This window comes from Syngnathus floridae, chromosome 16 (genome assembly GCF_059516105.1).
Source record: "Syngnathus floridae isolate MCC-2025c chromosome 16, RoL_Sflo_1.0, whole genome shotgun sequence".
Classification (NCBI taxonomy): domain Eukaryota; kingdom Metazoa; phylum Chordata; class Actinopteri; order Syngnathiformes; family Syngnathidae; genus Syngnathus; species Syngnathus floridae.
Window position 1 is genome coordinate 6,156,342 of NC_142428.1, and position 19,792 is coordinate 6,176,133.

At 43.9% G+C, this 19,792-nt stretch overlaps 2 protein-coding genes and 1 long non-coding RNA gene across 5 annotated transcripts in view; 1 reads left to right on the top strand and 2 right to left on the bottom strand.

Moving 5' to 3' along the window:
- The window catches only part of LOC148385314 (G patch domain-containing protein 2-like), a 28,381-nt gene extending 23,785 nt beyond the window's left edge, over positions 1 to 4,596 (bottom strand). For all 3 annotated transcript variants that reach the window (XM_088401288.1, XM_088401285.1, XM_088401287.1), the window contains exons 1-2: positions 4,465 to 4,596; positions 3,770 to 4,360 (exon numbers count right to left, since the gene is read on the bottom strand). In XM_088401288.1, the coding sequence (XP_088257414.1) occupies positions 3,770 to 4,353 (584 nt within the window). In that variant the 5' untranslated portion in view covers positions 4,354 to 4,360; positions 4,465 to 4,596. The remainder of the gene's footprint in view (positions 1 to 3,769; positions 4,361 to 4,464) is intronic.
- Positions 1 to 19,792, top strand: part of LOC148385313 (CD209 antigen-like protein C) — a 198,751-nt gene that overhangs the window by 71,819 nt on the left and 107,140 nt on the right. The gene's annotated exons all lie outside the window — the stretch shown is intronic.
- Positions 10,131 to 17,137, bottom strand: LOC148385315 (uncharacterized). Its single transcript, XR_015863527.1, has 4 exons — positions 16,980 to 17,137; positions 14,192 to 14,279; positions 14,013 to 14,075; positions 10,131 to 10,171 (listed from the first exon to the last, which is right to left on the bottom strand). It is a non-coding gene; the product is annotated as an uncharacterized LOC148385315 (long non-coding RNA).

Here is a 19,792-nt window from a genome sequence, read left to right on the forward strand (position 1 = left end):
AGAGAAAAGTAAACACATGAATAGGAACACTGACCTGTTTCGGTATCATCAGTGACATTACAGGTCAGTTATTCAGTTTAAATCTCTATTTCTGAACCAAAAGGGTTCTTAGGTCAAACAATAATAGAGCATCTGAAAAGTGAAGAATAGAAAGCCAGAAATATACATGTGCCCCGTCAAGCCAATATTTAACATGTGGCAATCAATAAGAGTAATAAAGTAGTCGTCTGGAACCGGAGGTCGACATAAATGGAAGTGGCACAAAAAGATAGAGCGTGCCATGTGATCCCTCGCCGGGATGGCAAACACAAAGGCAAAAGCGGCGACTCTGATCCAAGCTAGCGAGTGACATGCACAATCTAATTGAATATCCTCCGCTGTCAGCTCCAATCTAAATCGGGCTGCTGTTGTGGAGGATGACAGCAGAGTGGAACGTATTCACCGCCCCCCCCTCTGGGTGTGCCCCGCACATGCAAAATCTGCTTCCACACACGGCGACTGACCAACATCTGCTACGTGTTGCCCGGATTGCTCATCGCCGCACCTCCGGGCAACCCCGGTGTCTCTCGCTAACTCACACCTCGGACGACTTGCTCTGTGACCTCCAGACACTCCAAGGTCAATCGGGGGAATCAGGGATGCTAGCGATGAAGCTGATAAAACCAGATTTTCCAGCTGAAAATTTTCTTCATTCTCTCACATTTTGACATATTGATAGTCTTGAATTAACCCAACAATTTTTTTAATGCTGACCTTGCAAAGCACTCGAGGATTAAGGATCCTATAAGTGCTGATACATTGCATCGCCATATTGCGCACGCCTGCCAGCAACGGCAAGATCAGGAAAAACGCCCGTCCAGTCTGCACATCCTCCTATCCAGATGGTCCTGCACCTTCACCACAAGAAGCAGATGTGAACGGGTGCAGGCCTCTCCAGGGAATCTGGACCATGTCTGGCCCTTTCCAGACTGACTCCTCAGGCCACGGCTCATCTGTAGAGCAGTTCTGGAGGTATCACAATGGCTGGCAGATGAAGAACAGTAGCACTATTCGAAAGGAGCTCGTGCAAGGATGCCCAATGATCAAGATATCAACTGCATGAAAAATGAAAATGCTTTTCGTTACATTTTCCCATGAGGGCCACTTATTAGGTATTTTATCCACATCAAAGCTTTTAAAGTGATGTCACTTGGCGGACCGTGTGTTCCATTAAGTGTTGACTAATTAATTCAATGAATTATTCACCCGGCCATTTTTCTAAAAACCAAAAGAAACCCCTTTTTTTTCTTCTCTCTTTGACCTTTAAAGTGAAATTGGCAAACATTTAAAGACAGCTTGGATATCCAAAAGGATCCACCGACAGCCACCCCAGTTATAAATGACTCCGTAACGGATTATGCCTCATAAAAACAAATACGTCCTAATGAGCTGAAATGCCTTAAGTCCACAAGGCAACAAAGGCAAGGGCAAAGAAGAAAATGGCATCTCAGTGTTTTGGTGCTTAACTTAACCCCCCCATGGCCCTATTGTCTCGATACAAGGCAAAGAAGTGAGGCTAAAAAACACAGTATCCAGATGAGCACTAATCATTAGGATATAATCCTCAACTCCTGGGAGAGGCCGACTAGTTTGCTCAGAGATTACGGCCTAGCCGCCATTTATTGAGCTGGGCTCATTCTGCTGAGGAATAAAGTGAAGACGTAGACAGAAGGGAACACAACGCTGATAACAATGGATCTGCGGGCTCTTCAAACAAGCCACCGCAACCCAAATCCATGCCCTCTTCCATGGGTGTCTGATTATAAGGTTATCCCTTCTTCCCCGAGCTTCAGTAATTGGATTAGACTCGGAGATTTATGAAAATTAACTTGAGCAAACGGCGTAGGGCTTTTCAAACTCCTTGCGGAGTTTTCCCAAATTGAAATCACAGCGGGTACACAAACAGCTGTGTTGTTGTGTTCCGTCCCGGCGGCCGGTTGGGAGTCAACCACATCATGTGTGGCGTCTAACCCACAGGTGAGGCCCACTCCAGCCGGGGTGCCGGGTGGCCCCGTGGCCCAGCAGGCTGCACCCGCTCCAATGAAGGAGCCGAAAAAACGCAACATCTGCTTCCCTCGCACTTGAGTGACTGAAGGCTCTGCTCTGTATGCGCATCGGAGGGGGGGGTGACCTTGAGGAGAAGCACGTTTGAAGGGAGCGCACAACAAAGGTTAATGGAATGAACGGAGAGCAACGGAATCTGAGTGCTTCAAAAGACGTTTTCACAATGGCATCAGATGGAGCGTACACTGCAGGGATTATAAATACTGCTGTTGTACCACTGTCAACCTCTCATCGCTTGTAGCGTTCTTCCAAACGCTTGGCCTCCACCCGGACGGAGCCATTAAGGCTGCTCGGCCCTCACATCAGCGTGGCAGTCTACTGAGCAGCAATCAAGAGCTTTGGCGTTGTATAAGTGAGAAATGATTGACAGCGGGCGATGCCGGTCCCATTTATTTCTTCTCCGGAGCTGTTTTCTGTCAAGACGGCTATTGATTTTTCCATAAAGTAAGAAAACAAGTACCGTTTAGGGGCTAGGGAGGTCAGCACGAATTAAACCACAAGATGTAAAGCCTTGTGCCTTGTCCCATTACGGCTCCACCAAAAAGCACTTTATCTATAAAATGTTTTCGACACCGATCAGATAGTGACAACATCAAACTCTTGAACTTTCGATACATAAACAAGCACAGTTTTAATGTCTTTTCAGATTGATAATACATTTAAAAAATATTTAAATAATATTATTGGAAATTTTAAAAAATATTTAAATATGGGAAATAATTTGGTGGAAGGATGGATTTTTTTTCTTTTTGTATCAGCTGCATTGAATTGAATGTTTTCTTTTTATTAAACATTCATCACTGATTGAATTATGAATTACATTAGTATTCAACTTAATTAAATACGATCATGGATTTTCAAAAAGACACAAGAAATGTTTCGATGCAGATTTGATATGATGGGCTAATGTCGACCTCTGCAGCAATTTGGCTTGACTAAATAGAATTCATGCAAGAAAGTGAATGCTGGGATACTGACACTGCTTTAATTACAAAAGGACTTCATCTCAAAACAAATCAATAGCATAGCAAGTCACTTATTTATTTGTGACAATATTTCTGGAATGGAAATAATGAGCTGGCAGATGCCAGGAGGCAAAACTATCAAAGATCCCTCCCCGGTGATCATTTTAGCTATGGGAGACGAGGATAAAGAGGCTCCATCATTCATTTTTAATGTCAACTCGATACTTTAAAGTGGAGCAGCGTGATTGCGATTCATTTTTCGGAGGGGTCGGGAGGGGTTTAGTTAAGTACAGAGTGAATATTGACAAACGGCCTGTTTGACTGCTTGGGGAGTCAGGGAGTGTGATAGCGGCCCCCCCAGAATGTGACGTGAACCGCAAAACTTGCCCCCACTTTAGCTTTTAATGACTTCTTGTGCCCCAATCATGCACGGAATCGCCTGCTATTGTGTATTCCGAGTTTAATTTGTTATGTTTTATTTTTGTAATGAATTGTATATCACTTTGATCAAGCCTTTTTTTTTTTTTTTTTTAAATGTGCTCAAGGAGTAACTCTGGATTCGGGTCACGGACGAGAATACAGATCCAAACTGTTTTACCAGCTGCTTTCGTATAATAATACGTTGCTATGAGCAGAAAGTCCAACAGAAAAATAAGTATAAAACCAGGTGAAGTCTTTTGGAGTTATATGAGTGTAGGTACCTCTCAGACATGATCTCATCTGTGCGTTGTACGGACTCCAATGAGATCTTTGTTTTCCAACTTTGGCTCCCCATCAGCTTCTCTCCGTCAATCTGCGAATTCAACCCGCTGTTCAATGATGATGGATGCTGCAACCTGGACAGCCGAGGCCTCTGTTTCCATTCCATGCCAGAAACCTTTAACTTCTTTCGTAATCTGACTGGGATGTGTGAGGACATGCGTTTGGCCTTCCTCTTCTTCCTGTGAGGCTGTCCTAGTTTATTCCCAGCGATAGAGTCCGAGTCAGGCCAGGAAAGCAGTCTCATCCCGTTGATGGCGGCCACATCATCAGAGTCACTCAAATTGACCACTGACGCTGTTGACTTTTGAGGAGCTTCTTCTGAGCTGGACTTTGACGCGTCCATCCAGCATGGTCTTTGCTTGGGAGCACGACCTGAAGACTTACGACGATGCTTGCGGGTTTTGCGTTGGCAAACCTGCCAGTTCCTGTTTAGTGGACTCAGAAGCATTTCCTCCCAGAGCTCCCTGAATTGCTCTGAGGTTTGCTCCAAGGCAGACGCCAGGTCTTGTGCCAGCTCATCCATGATGATGCTGTAATCACATCGGAGACGGGTCAGACCTGACTTATATTACATTACATAATACAGGCATTAATAATAATAATAATAATATGTAGATGATGTTTTTGCACTCACCAAACGGAATGCAGCCCGTCTTGTTTTGTTTTCAGCACGGATGTCAGACACGCTTCTGTATTGCTGCTCAGCCAATCAGAGGACTCCGTTTCCTGTACGCTAGCCAAGGCCAAAATAGTCTGCCGTTAAAGATAACAATTTGAAATGTTACTTGTTGCGTTTCTGTCAAGACTCTATCATATCATTGGGATGGTGAATGCAAACATACAAAAACACATTTTATGGAGCTGTCTGGATTCTAATTTACTGTTGTAATCTTTATAAAGGAAAAAATATTATTTTACAGTTATCACTTAATAAATGTTGCCTATTGATTTACAACAAATCCAAATGACTCCATCTAACTTGTGCAGATGCCCCAAGCATGTCCTTTAACCATTTTCACCTTTTAAAAGGAGGAAAAATATATCTAATACTTACAAAGATCATAAAACGTATCATTGAATTCAACAGAGCACCAAACCACAGAGAATAAAGCTATGTCACACACCACAGAATTTATTTTACTGCTTCTAGCATTGTTGGGGTTTTTTTCCCCCCACTTTTTTTTTTTTTTTGCACAGGATTGCCTCATGAAAATATTTGACCATTCTAAGAAATGTTTAGAGATGCCGAGATTTTCTGAAAGCTTCTGAAATTAACCCTTAAGGCACACAATTAACACTGGATATTGTCATTCTCTTTACTTCCTGCACCACCAGGATTCTGGATCCATGTATAACACAGTCTCAAACCATGTAAAATGTGTCATTAGCTGTAGATTATGAGATTAGAGTAATTCTCTTTCCCCAGCACCTTTTAAAACAAAAGCGGGACTCATGTATGACATCTTTCAGCCATGCCTCACTGCCTCTTCAAGCCAATGTGTTGCTGAGTGAAGCATAAGAGGAAAGGGGGGAGAGAAAAAAGTAATTTAGCACTTTTCCCCCCCATCTCTGAGTCGACGAGCTGGCAAATAATCCAAAAAGAAAAGTGTGTGAAAATGAGTACAAAAGCCATTTAATCTCTTTCATCTTCCTCCTAATAACTGCAAATTTCCCCTTGGGCCCCTGGGAGCGAGACTCTATGCGCCGCCGCCACCTTATCTGTCGCCGCCATATTTCAGCGAGTTGAGCTACTCCCTCAGTGCGCAGCCGCGGGCCTCCTCGCCTCGGCCCCTGAGGGGGAAGCCGGACTCGAGGGCCCTCCATTGTTCCGGCCTGGGAGGCGCTCCGGAGAGAGCCCTGAGAGTGGAAGTATTAAAATCAAAAACTTGAGCCACTGCTTCATTAAGCGAGCGCCTTTGACAAGCAAACATATCAGAAGCAAAGTCCTTTCAGAGGCAGTAATTAGCAATTTGGAAAGCTTTCCCCCTCAGGATATACAGTTTCAATTTAGTCAGCAGCTTTAGATTCTCGGTCACTTAATATTCATTGTTTCTGCCATCTTCCCAATTCCTCAATGTCCATTGTCTCGTCTTTCACTGGTGATAAAGTGCTTTATCTTTCGTGTAATTCCTCCTTTCAATGAGCCCTCTGCAAGAGAAGTTACTTTTTATTAATGCATTTGGAAGGAGCTCGGACAGAGTCGTTGCAAAGTGCTCCTCAGGTGCAAAGTTGACGGTACTGTGGGGGTCTTGGCTCGTTGGGAAAGTTTGGAAAGTGAACGAGTTCGTTAAGAGAGTGAATGAGAATAAATAACGACTATGCAAGTCTATGGATTGTGATGAATTTAAAAAAAGTGTATCTATTTGCAGACAGCTTATGAGGCCGACCACATATACCTCAGAGGAAGGTGGTGGGGGGTTCTTGGGGGGGCTCTGGATAAGACTGTCACTTATCTTTGCTAAAACGGTGCCTTTGTTTCAAAACGCCGCCATTCATTTGCAATCACCATTGTCTAATAGAAATAATTGATTTTTTTGCCTCTTGGCCAACAAACGGAAGGAAAAACCCTTGCGATTAAAACCGTTTTGTCTCCAAATCAGAATTCCGAGATCGGCATCGGCGCTTGAGCAAATTTGGCTACACTCATTAAAAAGCTAGAAAGCATCTAAGCTTGAAAAGAGGAGGCAGGCAATGAAATAATGAATGTGGCGAGAGTGAGCTATCTTTCCTGGGCAGAGCGCCACTTGGGATGCAAACTCTCAGGCAGCAGAAATGAGCTACCTATCTGTGAGAAGAGTGACTGCTCCATCCTATTTGATTTGGCTCTGCTATCATCTCTTAAGAAGATGTCAGCCTTGCTTCTTCTATTGCTCTGAGCCTTTATCAACCGCCGCACTATTTCCCTTCCTCAAAAAAAAAAAAGAGGAGGAGGCATTTCAGTGCCTTTCAGGGAGTAACGCTAAAGAATAAGTGTTATGCGATAAAAAGAGGGTTTGTTAAATAGATCTGTCTATTTGTATGGTAATAATGATCGCTTAAAGACTCAAAGCTCCGTGACTTGTAGAACAAGGAAACACATTTGTATTCTGCTGTTGTGCTAACACGAATCGGCAAACGACCTTGGGAAACTTTCATACAGGGAAAAAAAAAGAGTCGGATTCCTGATGCCCCCCTTCTCGCCCACCTACTTTGTTTATATCATTCTTTCTCTTTTTAAAGTAAAGGTGCTGCTCAACTTATGTGCATACTTTCTCTCTCGGGGTTCTTTAAATGCTAACAAGGAGATCTGACATGGATTTCAACTCTTATTTGATTAGTCAGAATAATGCTAAATGTTGAGATCAACAAAAGATTCAAATGTAAATTTTGTACTAAATCAGCAGCTTTGAAAGCACAACGCCAAAATGTATAAGGATTTAAAATGGTTAAAAGTAAAGGAGGAGTTAGAGGGAGGGAAAATTACCGTAGCTGGCCAGGCCTTACGTTGAAGGCACTCGAGGTAAATTGATTAGCCTGTTCATTTTGTCTGATTATTCAGGGCCTGTTAGCACAGAATGAGCACCGTTTGTGGCTGATTATCATCCACGCAGGCAAAATCTTCTTGTATAATCCATAATCGATGGTGTATAGCTCAATTAATGAAAGGACCGTTTCATCCCCCACTGATTTCTGGCATCTCTGTATGAAGTTTTAAGGATTTTTCTTGTATATAATCAAGTGTCTTGATGAAGGAGGGAGTTTTAAGGGTGGAAAATCTTCATTAAACATCTGCCAGACTAACAATGTAGAAATAAAAATCATTTTTGTCACGGGCCGCATCGTAGACGTCTTCTAGATACAATATAGGCGACAAAACAAACTGATTAAAAACTAGTTTGGAAATCAGAGACTCATAAAAACTTCAAATTTCTTAAAAAGATTAATGGCAATAAAAATTGCAAGCAATAGAGAAGACAATTTGTAATTTTGGTTGATACAAAATGTGTCTTCGCGGGCCACATAAAATGATATGGCAGGCCGTATCTGGCCCCCTGGGCCTTGAGTTTGACACCTATGCTCTAGTAGAAACTAGAGAACCACAACATTGCGTCTGACTGCGGACTGTGCCGACTGAAAGCGAGACATTAATGTAAAGTGACTCTGACCTTTCGTATTAAAGTGAGCTTGCTATTGCTGACACCTCTGGAGAGCGAGCACCTTTTACCCTGGGATTGGTCGCAATGACCCTTTTCATGTCGTACAGTTCATTCTCAATGGAGCTCCGCCCCCACCCTTGGTGACAACCTCAACTTTCCCCTTCTACAAATTACAACTCTTTCAATTGTGTCTAATGGGTGTTGCTCAAGTTGCGCTTATAGTAAAGATAAAAAGGAAAGGGCGGGAGGTCTCGGCTGGTAACAGTAGCACGTATTATCCTGGCGTCTGAGTGGCCTTTCCCAGCCTGGTCACCCGTTTCCATTTATCTGCAGGGATAACTATAAAAATCTGTCATGAGGCAGGGTGGGTTTTTTCGCTCAGCTCAGCCCAGCTGGCAGATTGAGAGCCCCCTGTAATGCACAAGTCTGTTTTTATTATTCTTGCTGGGGAACACTATTTCATCAAGTGCATGATTCCACAGAGGAGAGCAGATAGCCCAGGCCCGGCTATATTTCTTCCAATCAAACGTTCCGAGAGGGGGAGAAAAAAAAATGAGCGGGTGCCATCAAATCCCAGAATAATGCTGCCAGACTTTATGTAAAAAGAAGGACTGATGGACAAATACAGGAAGGCAAGACAAGTTTAATGACGTGTGTTGAGGAGGTGAGATTGGAAAACTGACAGAGAAAAGCAGCCTCTTTGCTGGAATATAAATTGTTGTGCGCTGTAAAAAGGCTTTTATCTGGAGTGAATATGGGACGTAATACACGGGTCAGGGTTAAGTCATTTTCTCCGGCAAGTTAAGCGAATAATGAAGGCGAAGCCGCATGGAGAGGTGCACCGCTACTGCCAGTTTGTCTTCATTTATTATGCCAAATCTCATGATTTTGGCGTTGGCGCGGCGAGTGCTCCGGCGCGCACCGGTGGACGACATATCGCTTAATTTACACAAGGTAATGAAAGCAGGGAGCGAGAGGACAAAACAATTTACCTGCTGACACGGGAAGAAGTGATTTGCGAACATGGAGGGGGGTGCGAGCCAAGGAGCGGGCGGCCGGCCGAGCGGGCGGGGGTCGGTGAGAGGGGGGAGAAAAAAAAGGGGGGATGATGGAGGGGTGGATGTGGAGAATGATGAAACAGACAGAGGGGGCTCAAGCCTCAGCAGGTGATGATGGAGGCTTCGATGAGGCGACAGTAAACTCTCCCCCGCCTCCTTACCCCTCCCTCACAAAAACACGCAATCAGGGGGCGAGACTGACCTCAAATCTGAAGAGCGTGTGCTGACAAGGCCCTCGTTTTTACTTTCCCCCCTCCTTCAATTCTAATCACTTATCACAAAGCCACTTGTGAAACAGCGGCAACAGGTATTCTCTCACAAAAGGACCAAATCACTCACGGCAGCACCCAAACACAACCAGCAGTTTGCTCATGTGCAAATTGGCAGCTTGGTATTTCTCTTTTTGATGACTTTTACTCCCAACATTTGAAAACAGATAGCACTACCTTCTGTAATTTATTTCCTTAAAATAGGCTTGGTGGTTTTTTTTGGGAAGACATAAAAGGTGCAAAAGAGATGATGAAATCTTGATTGATTGAGAACTCGGGGTCTTATAAGGCAGGAGGAACAAAATCGAGGGAGAAATCGCAACAAGATATTTGCCCTCCATGGCCTTATAGTACAAAGCAAAAATTCTTGCCAAAGCATCTTAATTCTACTTTCATTTGTATCACAACATGCTGCAATCAGAGACAACCATCTCAAACAATCACTCTAATAATAATCACTCTGGGTGTTGTTCTAATAATGTCCCATTGCTCATTCGACTGTCCAAGCTGACAATATGTACTGCACTGTAATTTTCCAATCACTAGCCCTCGAGGCGAGCTGCTCCTCAGGGCAGTGAGATCAGACGAGCTGAGGCATTTTCTCTTGTAAAAGGCCCAACTCCATTTGTCTGCTCGCAGGAACAAAAACCATCAGGGAGTCGTGCGAGAGAGACCGAGCGAGCAGGCTCTCTGGAGAAAGGCCAAAGGCAGAGGGGGTGATGGGGCGAGGAAGGGTGGGTACGCTGGTGTGACACAGTTAACCGGTAGCCCACCCCCCCCCCGAACGTGTCTCGCTACCCGCTGAGGGTGCTTGGCTGCGGTGATGATGAACGGAGACGTGTCTCAGCTCCAGGTCCTTGCTGCTGTCACAAGGTTCTCTGCAGGACGAGACAGGGACAGGAAGTGTCACACTCTGCGGGCCTGCTGAGTCCTGCTGCTGGAGACTTCTCACAAATTAAAACACAGCCACAACACCAGCCCCTCCCCACCACACATGATTTAGCGTAGTGGTCCCCAAACACAAGGCCGTGAACTGGTACTGTTCAGTGGCCACAATGTTCTCAAATTGTGTATGAATTTGGGAGATAAGAAACATACACCTGTGCGCCTCTGTACACATCAAAATGTCGTCAAGGAAAAATCCATTTTTTTTGCATTTTTACTTCTTAAATCCTTAAAAACTACCAAAACCAAAAAAAACTTCTAAACACTGCACTTTATTTGCCATCATGCTATCTTTGGTGACCAAAACTAAATTATATTGTAGAGTAGACCTACAGAAATATACATGAAGCACCATGAATAAATTACAGTTGCTGACATGGGCGCGTTTAGCCCATTTTATTTGGGAGGAGGGTGCACAGCCCCCCCAACAATAAATCTAAATAGCCTAAAAATTTGAGCGGTCAAGATTTTATTTAGTGTCTGGAAAGGCGTTAAAAGCACACAATAGTTTGCCGAAATGCCCAGCCCTTGCGACGGGGCCTCCCCCACCACCATCTCCCGGCCACACTGCTCTCTCTCACCACAGGCTGATTTCCCCTCGCAATGAGAGGTGACAGTGAACAGTGGAACTCGTCAGTGTGAATAACACACAGTCACGCTTGGTGAGACCCTCTGGTGGAGCGCGACGCACACACGGCGGCTCAAGGGCCCGGCGGCGGGCACGCTGTCAGCCTGACTGCTCGCCCTTCCATTATAGCTTAACAGGGGACAGATTGAGCAATCTGATGGGTTACGTTTGACATGTTTGCCGGTTTGACCCGCTCCAGGCACTGTGCAATTACTTTCCATAGTTTCACGGCATAGTGAGAGGGAACTGTAGCTCTCAGAGAATTCAATCATTATAAAGCGCCGTGTCGGAAATATCTTTACAAACGGACCCGTGCGTGTATCTCGGTAATATGCTCAAAGTCTGCCAGTGTCCTTCAATGGCTCCTCATAAGAGCAGTTCATAACACGTGCGGTGGTCAGGCTTAATTTACCCACTTTGGCTGTCCACTGCCCCATCAGCATATAGTATCATATAACTGCTAATGGGCTAATGGAGGAAGAAGAGGAGGGGGAGGGGGGGAGGAAGACAGCAATAGATAGGGAAATGGAGCTAAGGTTCATCCAAACATTTAATAACTTACCCAATCTGGAGCGTTCGCTTCTTACTGGGCTAATTATGTCATTTAACTGGCCTGGGCGAGTGGACACTCCGTCTTAGAGTGTCATGGCATAATTATGACTTATGCCAGTGCCGCCTCGCAAGCTGGATGAAGTCAGCTTGCCATAAATTTTAATGATCACCTAGACAATAGTAACGCTCTTAGGGGGTTCCACGGTGTTAACGGGGAAAAATGAGAATGGCGCAAAAACTCAAGTGTGGACTGGAAACAAAGCCATTGTCCAGTTTGGGGAAGGCCAGTTGAGACGAGTGTTTACGTTCAACTTGGGGAAGTCAAGGGGCCAAACCAATAGTTTTGATTTTGCGTATTTTTTAGAGAAGTTATTCTCAAAGTGCGGCGTGTTGGCGACCTCGAGAGGTAGTCCAAAGAATCACAGCCTAAGTTACAGTTTAGTTGTATTTAATATTTTAGGAAAATACATTAGCATTTTGTTTAGTTACAATTTGTAGTAACTTTATTGTATAATAAATTTAACGAAGTAACTTTTAAGTACTTTTTAATATATTTAGGTGCAATGTTAATGTTCAAACTATGCGTGACGTTACAGTGGTTTATATTAAAATGAAAATATATTTTTTAGGAATAAAATAGCTCTCTTGGTTTCGATTACTACTTTACATTATGGTGGCATAGATGATCCAAGTATTTTTGTAGTTGGTACAGTTTCAGAGAAAAGCTAATAATATTCAGATGTAGCAAAAAAAAAAGAAAGGCTCATCATTTTGAGATTATAGATGGGGCAGAGTAAAAAGGACTAAGTGTCTGTAAAATGGCTAATTAGCTATCTCTGATTGATCATTCTGAGGGTCATCTTAATGCCATGCTTAACTTTTTTTTTTAGTATTTCCGACTAAAAGATTTTGCAAAGGTCTTATGAGAGATACTGAAGAAGCCAAAAGAGAAGATGATCTATCTTGATATTGTCGCCACGAATATGTTATTCCAGAAGGACCCAACGATTGAATGACAAAGCTCACCTGTTCGGAAAGCCCCGTGGGACAGCTGATTGATAATGCATGATACCAAAATGTTTTTGTTTACCCACAGATATGACTTTGAGAAGGAGGGGCTGATGTCTTTTTTCCCATGTCTCTTGAAACCTGATTCACTACAACTAAGTGGATTGAGGGGGCGCCTCACAGGTCAGGAGGTCTCCATGACAGAGTATGACTCCCCTGGAATTCTTTCAACTGAGGGGCAAGGGAGGGAGGGGGGGGGGGTGCATCCACTTCATATTCCGCCCATTTATTCGTGTTGTCCTGAACATGAGAATCTCACAACACAATTCCTTTCCTTCGGCAGCATTAGATTAGATTGGAAGTTGCCTGCACACTTTCCCGGGCTTGTCAAATGAGCTGTCAGTCATGTGTCACAACCAGGCCCCTCGCTCATCTGCTCTAATACATCTCACTGCTTTTTATATGGATCAGAAACACAAACGCCAACAGCTCCCTTCCGCCAAACCCTCTTGGGGACGTGCGGTGATTGATAACATTTCACCAGCTAGTCACACCCGTGCCCATTTGTACACTTGTGGGGTCCATCGCCGACATCCACAGTGGCCGTCATTGCCTTTTTCGCGGAACAATGACATCAGCAATTGGCTCGGACGCGTGCCAGCAGTGTGCGGCTTTTTCCGCCATTCATAAAGTGCATGGTGACAGCAATTGACACCCCGCTCGTCCGAGGAGGCGATATTAGTAGTTTCAACAATAAAAGCAATTGGGAAAAAGAGCTCAGGTGCCACTTGCTATTAAAAATGTCAGCTATTAAATCACATAGCTTGCTGCTGATAAATGTTTATTGCTCATTAGCATGTCAGTGCACCTTTAATGCCCTCGAAATAACCGCCGACTGTCGGCGTGGGATCCCGAGGCAGTTTTGTGTGAAGTCCTATCGGCGTATTGGTCCAGTTAACGACCACTTGGCTCATAGACAGCTATCCATCGCTATGTCAACTTGACTAATCCAATTGAGGCAACCTGCTTGGCATGAGAGGGGCTCATCTGTCTTTACCGCTTATTAATGGGTCTCATGGGGGGAGGGGGTCTTATGGTGGAGTTAGGCCTACATATTTTGACGGAGAGTGAAAAATACTTAGCTCAACACATCAATATCGATGTAACTTTGCGATTCGGTTCAACGTCTTGATGACCGAGCCCCGTTGATATTTGCTTTCATGATGTGTGATTCCGTCCATCTTAATGGAGAGAATCGTGCTTGCTTATGTTCAATTTGTGTACTGTCATCTTGATGCAGCCCCTCCCTTTTAATTGAATCAAAAATACTTCTGGGTAGGTGGAGGGGGGAATGGGTGGAACCAACACAAAGGTGCAGCTGATGACAAGACAATTGAGACTTGCTCTTGTTTACATGCCAGATTGCATCCAGCCATTAAAATCCTCCCAAATTAAAAGCTGCTTGTATAATAACCATATCTCATTTTAATAATTTGACTCAAAATGTTACATTTGAATCCACAAAGAGTCTAACCTTCTTTTAACATTGATTTACGAATGATATTTGGGGGAAAAAAAATGCTCACCTGGAAAAACAGCAAGAATCTCTCTCAGGTAGGATGGCCCCGGGGCAGATCGGTAACCACAGTCTAAGGAATGAGAGCATAAAATTCCCACACATTAGGAGATGGATAATTGGATTTCCCGTGTCCTGTACGGTGGGCGTTGTGCTTCTGCAGCTGTGACATTATCAAGGTAACGTAACCTGAAGGCTGCGGTGCGGCAGCGCGGGCCCCGCAAGGCTGTCCTCCGGTTCCACATGGCTGCCTGCTTGGCTATTCATCCTGTAGACCCTGCAAATGAAATTATGGGAGGAAGAGCAAAGGACATTCTTTGGGAATTAATCCCATTTATGCCTAAACCCACTCCGGATTTTTATAGTGAGCCCGTTTTAAGATGTACAGCGCATTCACAATTAGACAAGGCCTTAAGGGGATTGGAGGGAAGTAGCCTACTGTGTGCATTGGCTTGTTTGGCGACTCATTTGTGGACACAGACAGGAAACAGAATCAATGTTATTTTCAAATATCAAATGTCATTGAGAAACTTCTGCACCCGATCTCAAGATCAATGCCATTTGACTAAGGCATCTGAAGGCTTTTGTTTATTAGAATATTACGATTACAGGATGGCATATGTTTCATATTGTAAAGTGGGAGTCTGAAAAAAGGATTTTCAGAAAACTACATACATTTAACTTTCTAAAACAAGTTTTGTCATTTAACGACAGATAAAGATTGAATATATAATCTATTGATTTTTTTTTGTGTTTACAATATTGAATTAATAAATTAAAAGAAAAGTCATGATGACGAAACAAAAACCCAAGAAACCAAGAATTAGGACAAATGTGTGTTTATGAATGGGGCAAATATTATTCTGTTTCGAACTTATGAGGCACAAATGCGCTTGTTTTAACAGACTTTTTTTTCTTCTTTTTCCGCACAACCTATAGTGTCAATTGAAGCTCAAGTGTTATCAAATATGACTTGAGATAATGTACATAAAATAATTTCATAAGTGCAAATATGGATACGTCAAGCTTTTGGCGTATGCATATACTCATAAGTATACTTATATGCATACATATACAAATACATATACATGCACATATATGCAGTAGTCTAAATTGTCACAACACTGTTTAAAATTAGCACCAGCAGCAATAACTAATAATAATAACTTTTTTTTTTCAATATTACAATGTGGTCCAGATCCCACTTATTTGACATCATATTCCAGAATCGGTCACAGGACTGTAATTAGCAGTCTTGTTATGCTTGCGTCACATTGCAGATAAACACTGCCCCCTAGCGGTATTCAATAAACATAACCACTCCAGGTAAAAAGCCCATCTCAGCACAGTTTTGTGATACAGATCTAAGAAAAGTCAGTTCTTTTTTTCCATTTAACTAAGCTTTTGCAGAGCCGTTTAAAACTTTAGATTTTTAATTTTTAAATGCTTAATACTGTTTGTTTTGGTTGGTTTAAACTTTAAACCAACCAATACCTGATTCTGGTGCACCTAAAACATAACTTTACTGTTGTTAATAATAATAATAATAATAATAGCAAATTGCAGGACCATAATGTATTCTCAATGAAAACTTAAAATTTTTGTTTTCCACTTAGTCACGTAAACCAAAACAATTGAATCCTGTACATCCTGTTGCCAAATTATGCTTTGAATTATTTTTGACACAACATAACATTGCAAAGTGCAAATAAAAATTTGCATATTGTTGTGCCGACTTAATTGAAATAATTTTATTAGATTTGTTAAATTACTCAAGGAACATGTGCACTCAAATCATATGTCAAATCCCGCAGAGCTGTGGACACACACATACACACACACACAAACACACTTTCTACAGTATTAGCACAAGGGTTGCAATGATTACAGCTACTTCACTGTCCTCATCAAGACCAGAGTAGGCCACAGACAGGAATGAGAGGGCCAAACACACAAAGACACACACACACAACAAAACACACATGTAAGAGGCACAGAATGGAAGCCGCACAGCTCATGCAGGTCCCCGCCATTATCCCGTCCTCTACCCTAAACACGCAGTTTTAATTTCAAAGCTCTGATTAGCTGATGATTGCATGACAGCCGCCGACGAGGTTCCCTTTTTGCCGGCTCCCAGACTGCAACTCAATCATGCCCAATTAGTGAGTCCCCAAACACTCTCTCTTATTAGAGGACTCATAATCGACTCATTGTGTCCTGATTTGGCAAATAAATCACTCTGGAGGCGGCTGACTCCCCCCCCCCCCCCCCCCCCATCTCGTCCTCCGCTCTCACCCCACCTCACTCTTCTGTCTTTCCCTGCCCTCTCGTCTTTTTCCTTGTCCAGAGGTTCAGTGACAACGTTTTCAGGCGTGCTATTCATTGGAGCTGACAGTCTGAGCAACGTTGGACTCCCCTTTTTTTCTTTTTTATTCCTCCTCCTTTTTTATTCCCCCTGAAGAATGAAGAATAATTTAGCGGCTAAGGCAAGGCAGGCATGTGGGTGTCCTTGTCCTACAAGGTTAGGAATGTATTCCATCTGAGCAAGAAAGGAGAGAATTAAAATAAATGATGGCCAGATATTTATTGTGAGTTTGTAGATGAGAGCGAGTCATTGTTTGGGACCGGCAAGGCCTGAGTAAGCTGAGTGACTCTTCTACTGCCTAATTCAATGTCAGTCATGAAATGCATTTTGATATGACGTTTATTTATACCGTATTTCAATGCGTGCATTAGTTTCTTCAAATGGGATAAGAAGGACTATTCAATTATCCAAATAACCTGGAATTTGTATAGTTATAGGTCAGTGATGGTCAATTTAAAAACGCTGAAGGGCATCACGATTTTCCATCAGTGCTACTGGGGAGCTCTGATCCCTGCTTTTCTCTGGGGGGGACTAACAGGAACCATGAGTAACATTCAAATCATATTTTGCAACTTTAGTATGTGTGTGGATAGGTCATTTGTGTCTGCTTACACCGCTGACCAGCTGGTCGATGACGTCTGATGTGCCGCTCGGTGGTAAACCACGGCAAGACCCCCGTGGCAGAGTCGCAGAAGCCCAGCAACTCTTCTCCCCAGGCAGGATGCAGAGGCAGTAGCAAGCCCTTGGCAGATGGAGCCTCCAGCAGTTCTTGTCTCCTGCAAAACAGTAAAAAAAACAAAAATCAGCGAGAGAGATGAAGGAAGAGCCAGCGACAAGACCGGGCCTTGCCTCAGCCCGTCACAGATGCCAGGAGAAGAGAAGGCAGGGATTTTGTCGAGGCCCCCTGCGGGGCGGGTCCAGTTGGAACAGGTGCAGTGTCGTCTCCCTCGGTCGCTTTGTCAGCACCTCAGTGGTGGAGCGCGTCCTCTCTTCCTGTCCCGGCTCCTTCTCATTCACACACTTGAGAGGTGTTGTGGGACTACTTCCAGCTTCTCCTGAAAGCCAGACGAATATCTGTCTATGCATCCTCATTTCTCCACGCCAAAATCTCAACCCCCCTCTGCGTGGCGTTGTGTTATTCCTTTAACATAAAAAAAAAATATTCAAGCAGAAGTGAGAGTTGCTGACCTTCACAGGTCAAACAGTTGAGTTGTGTTGGCCTCCTCTGCCTCGCCGAGATACAAGGTCCACGTTGCGTGATGGAAAGCGTTTACGACAGGCGGCGAGGCCCGACGGGCCACCTTGACCTCTCCACGCTCGGAGGACCTTGGTGAGCCCTGTCCCGTTGGCCCCGGAAAGCCCACCCTCGCACCCCCCTAACCATTTTCTACCACCTCTGAGTTATTATCATAATTTCCCAGAGAGTCATTGCAGGGCTTCCACTAGCAGGGCGAGGCATCTGTGTTTTACAGAATGTTTGGTGTTTTATTGCCTTTATGTCACTCCTAGGCCAGAGCAAAGGGGCCCTCCAATGATAAGAAAAGCAGCCATGTGAAAAATGAAGACCCTGGCATACAGGACTGAGAGGTGAAAAGGGAAAATAATAAAATACAAGACAAATGTGGAGCTCGACTGTATTTCATGGTCAAACCTTTGTCTCTGCCGCCACTAAAGGGGAAAGGGTGATTACGTACCGTATTTTCCGCACTATAAGGCGCACTGGATTATAAGGCACACCTTCAATGAATGGCCCATTTTAAAACTTTGTCCATATATAAGGCGCACCGGATTATAAGGCGCACCGTCAACGAATGGCCCATTTTATAACTTTGTCCATATGTAAGATATATACATTTGGCTGGCGGGCTGGACTTTGGACACGACTGCTGCAGTGGCTCAATATTGGTCCACATATAAGGCGCACCTGATTATAAGGCGCACTGTCGGCTTTTGAGAAAATTGGAGGTTTTTAAGTGCGCCTTATAGTGCGGAAAATACGGTACTTGAATTCAGCTAATCACATTTTAACTAAAGAATCCTTTGAGAATCCACCACATGATTTGAGTTTAAGTCCAAGAATAAAATTTTTTTTTACTGTATTATTCCTCCTGATTCAGAAATTTCACTTGTCATCCTAAAGCTTTCATTCTTTTTTTTTTTTAAGACTACTAATCAGGCCTTCATGACAGACTTGTGTTTTGGCCGGTTCCGAGCGCCTGAGTGATGTCGTGCTGCCCGGGTCACTGACAGCGAACTTGTGACCAGCACGTGGCCTCTGATGGAATAGAAGTGTTCCTAATATTGCACAAGCTTTAGCATGTCTGTCCTCACCCGTCACTCTGTATCCGAGGGGCCCCAACAATCACTAAATCTCCCCATTTTCTTTAATTACAAAAAGAGCATATTGCTTTTGGCCCATATTGAAGGCAGATATTGAGAGCCGATAGGATACATGAACTTCTGTCAACACTGGAGAATATTAAGCAGAGCTCAAAGCATATTAGCTCTATTCTGGCTTTCCAATTAGCACTCAATCTCAAAATATGTGCGTAAAAGCTATAATAAGAGGAAGTAAAACAAATGTGAGGTCTTGTTGGGGTTTTTTGGGGGGGTGGTCAGTTCTACCAAATGTATGTTTTCTGCAAAATGCATGAGAAATTTTATATGGGAATCCAGTTTAATATGGATAAAAGTTCATTTTAAAAACAGGATTCCATTCACACTTGTTTTTCAAAAATTCACAACACAGACTAGGTTGGATCGAAAAAAATCTCCACATCATGTGATGATCAACATGGCCTCAGTCTCACTTCACCTACAAGTGACACCGTGTTCATCGGAAAGCTTCTGCCATAACTGCCGTCTCCCTCGCAAGAAATATTGTTGTTTTGATGTGATTGAATTCACTGCACCCAGACAAGAGGAGGTCATTCCATGTCCTGCCGCAGCATCCCAATACACTGTAGATAATAAGCAACATGGGGAGAATAAAGGAGAGCATCAGGATGAGAGGTCACTTTGAGAACCTGGATGAGAGCACATGCCAAACAGCATCTCTGCATCCCCCCTCCGCTCACCCCCGTCCTCTTCAACTCTCTAATCCCCTCTCTGATCCAGCGATGTTCGCAGCAGTCATTGGAGGCGTCCCGCGACCACCAGGCCCTAATCTGAGCCGTCGCCGCGACCGCGGTCCACCTCTGACAGCAGCGGCCGGCTGCCAGCGTTGGAGTGGCAGGCTTAGCCTTCTCCAGAGAGACAGCTAGAGGTTGTCTCTACATGGATGGGCACTTCGCAGCTCGGCGGGGGCGGGAGGAAGGGGCAACGTAGCAGCTGCTCAGGACATATGGGCAGAATTCATTAAGTCTGGCAAAATGAGCCAATTGTGGAGGTGGCAGGAGTGAACGTTTGTATGTCTAATAGGGAAA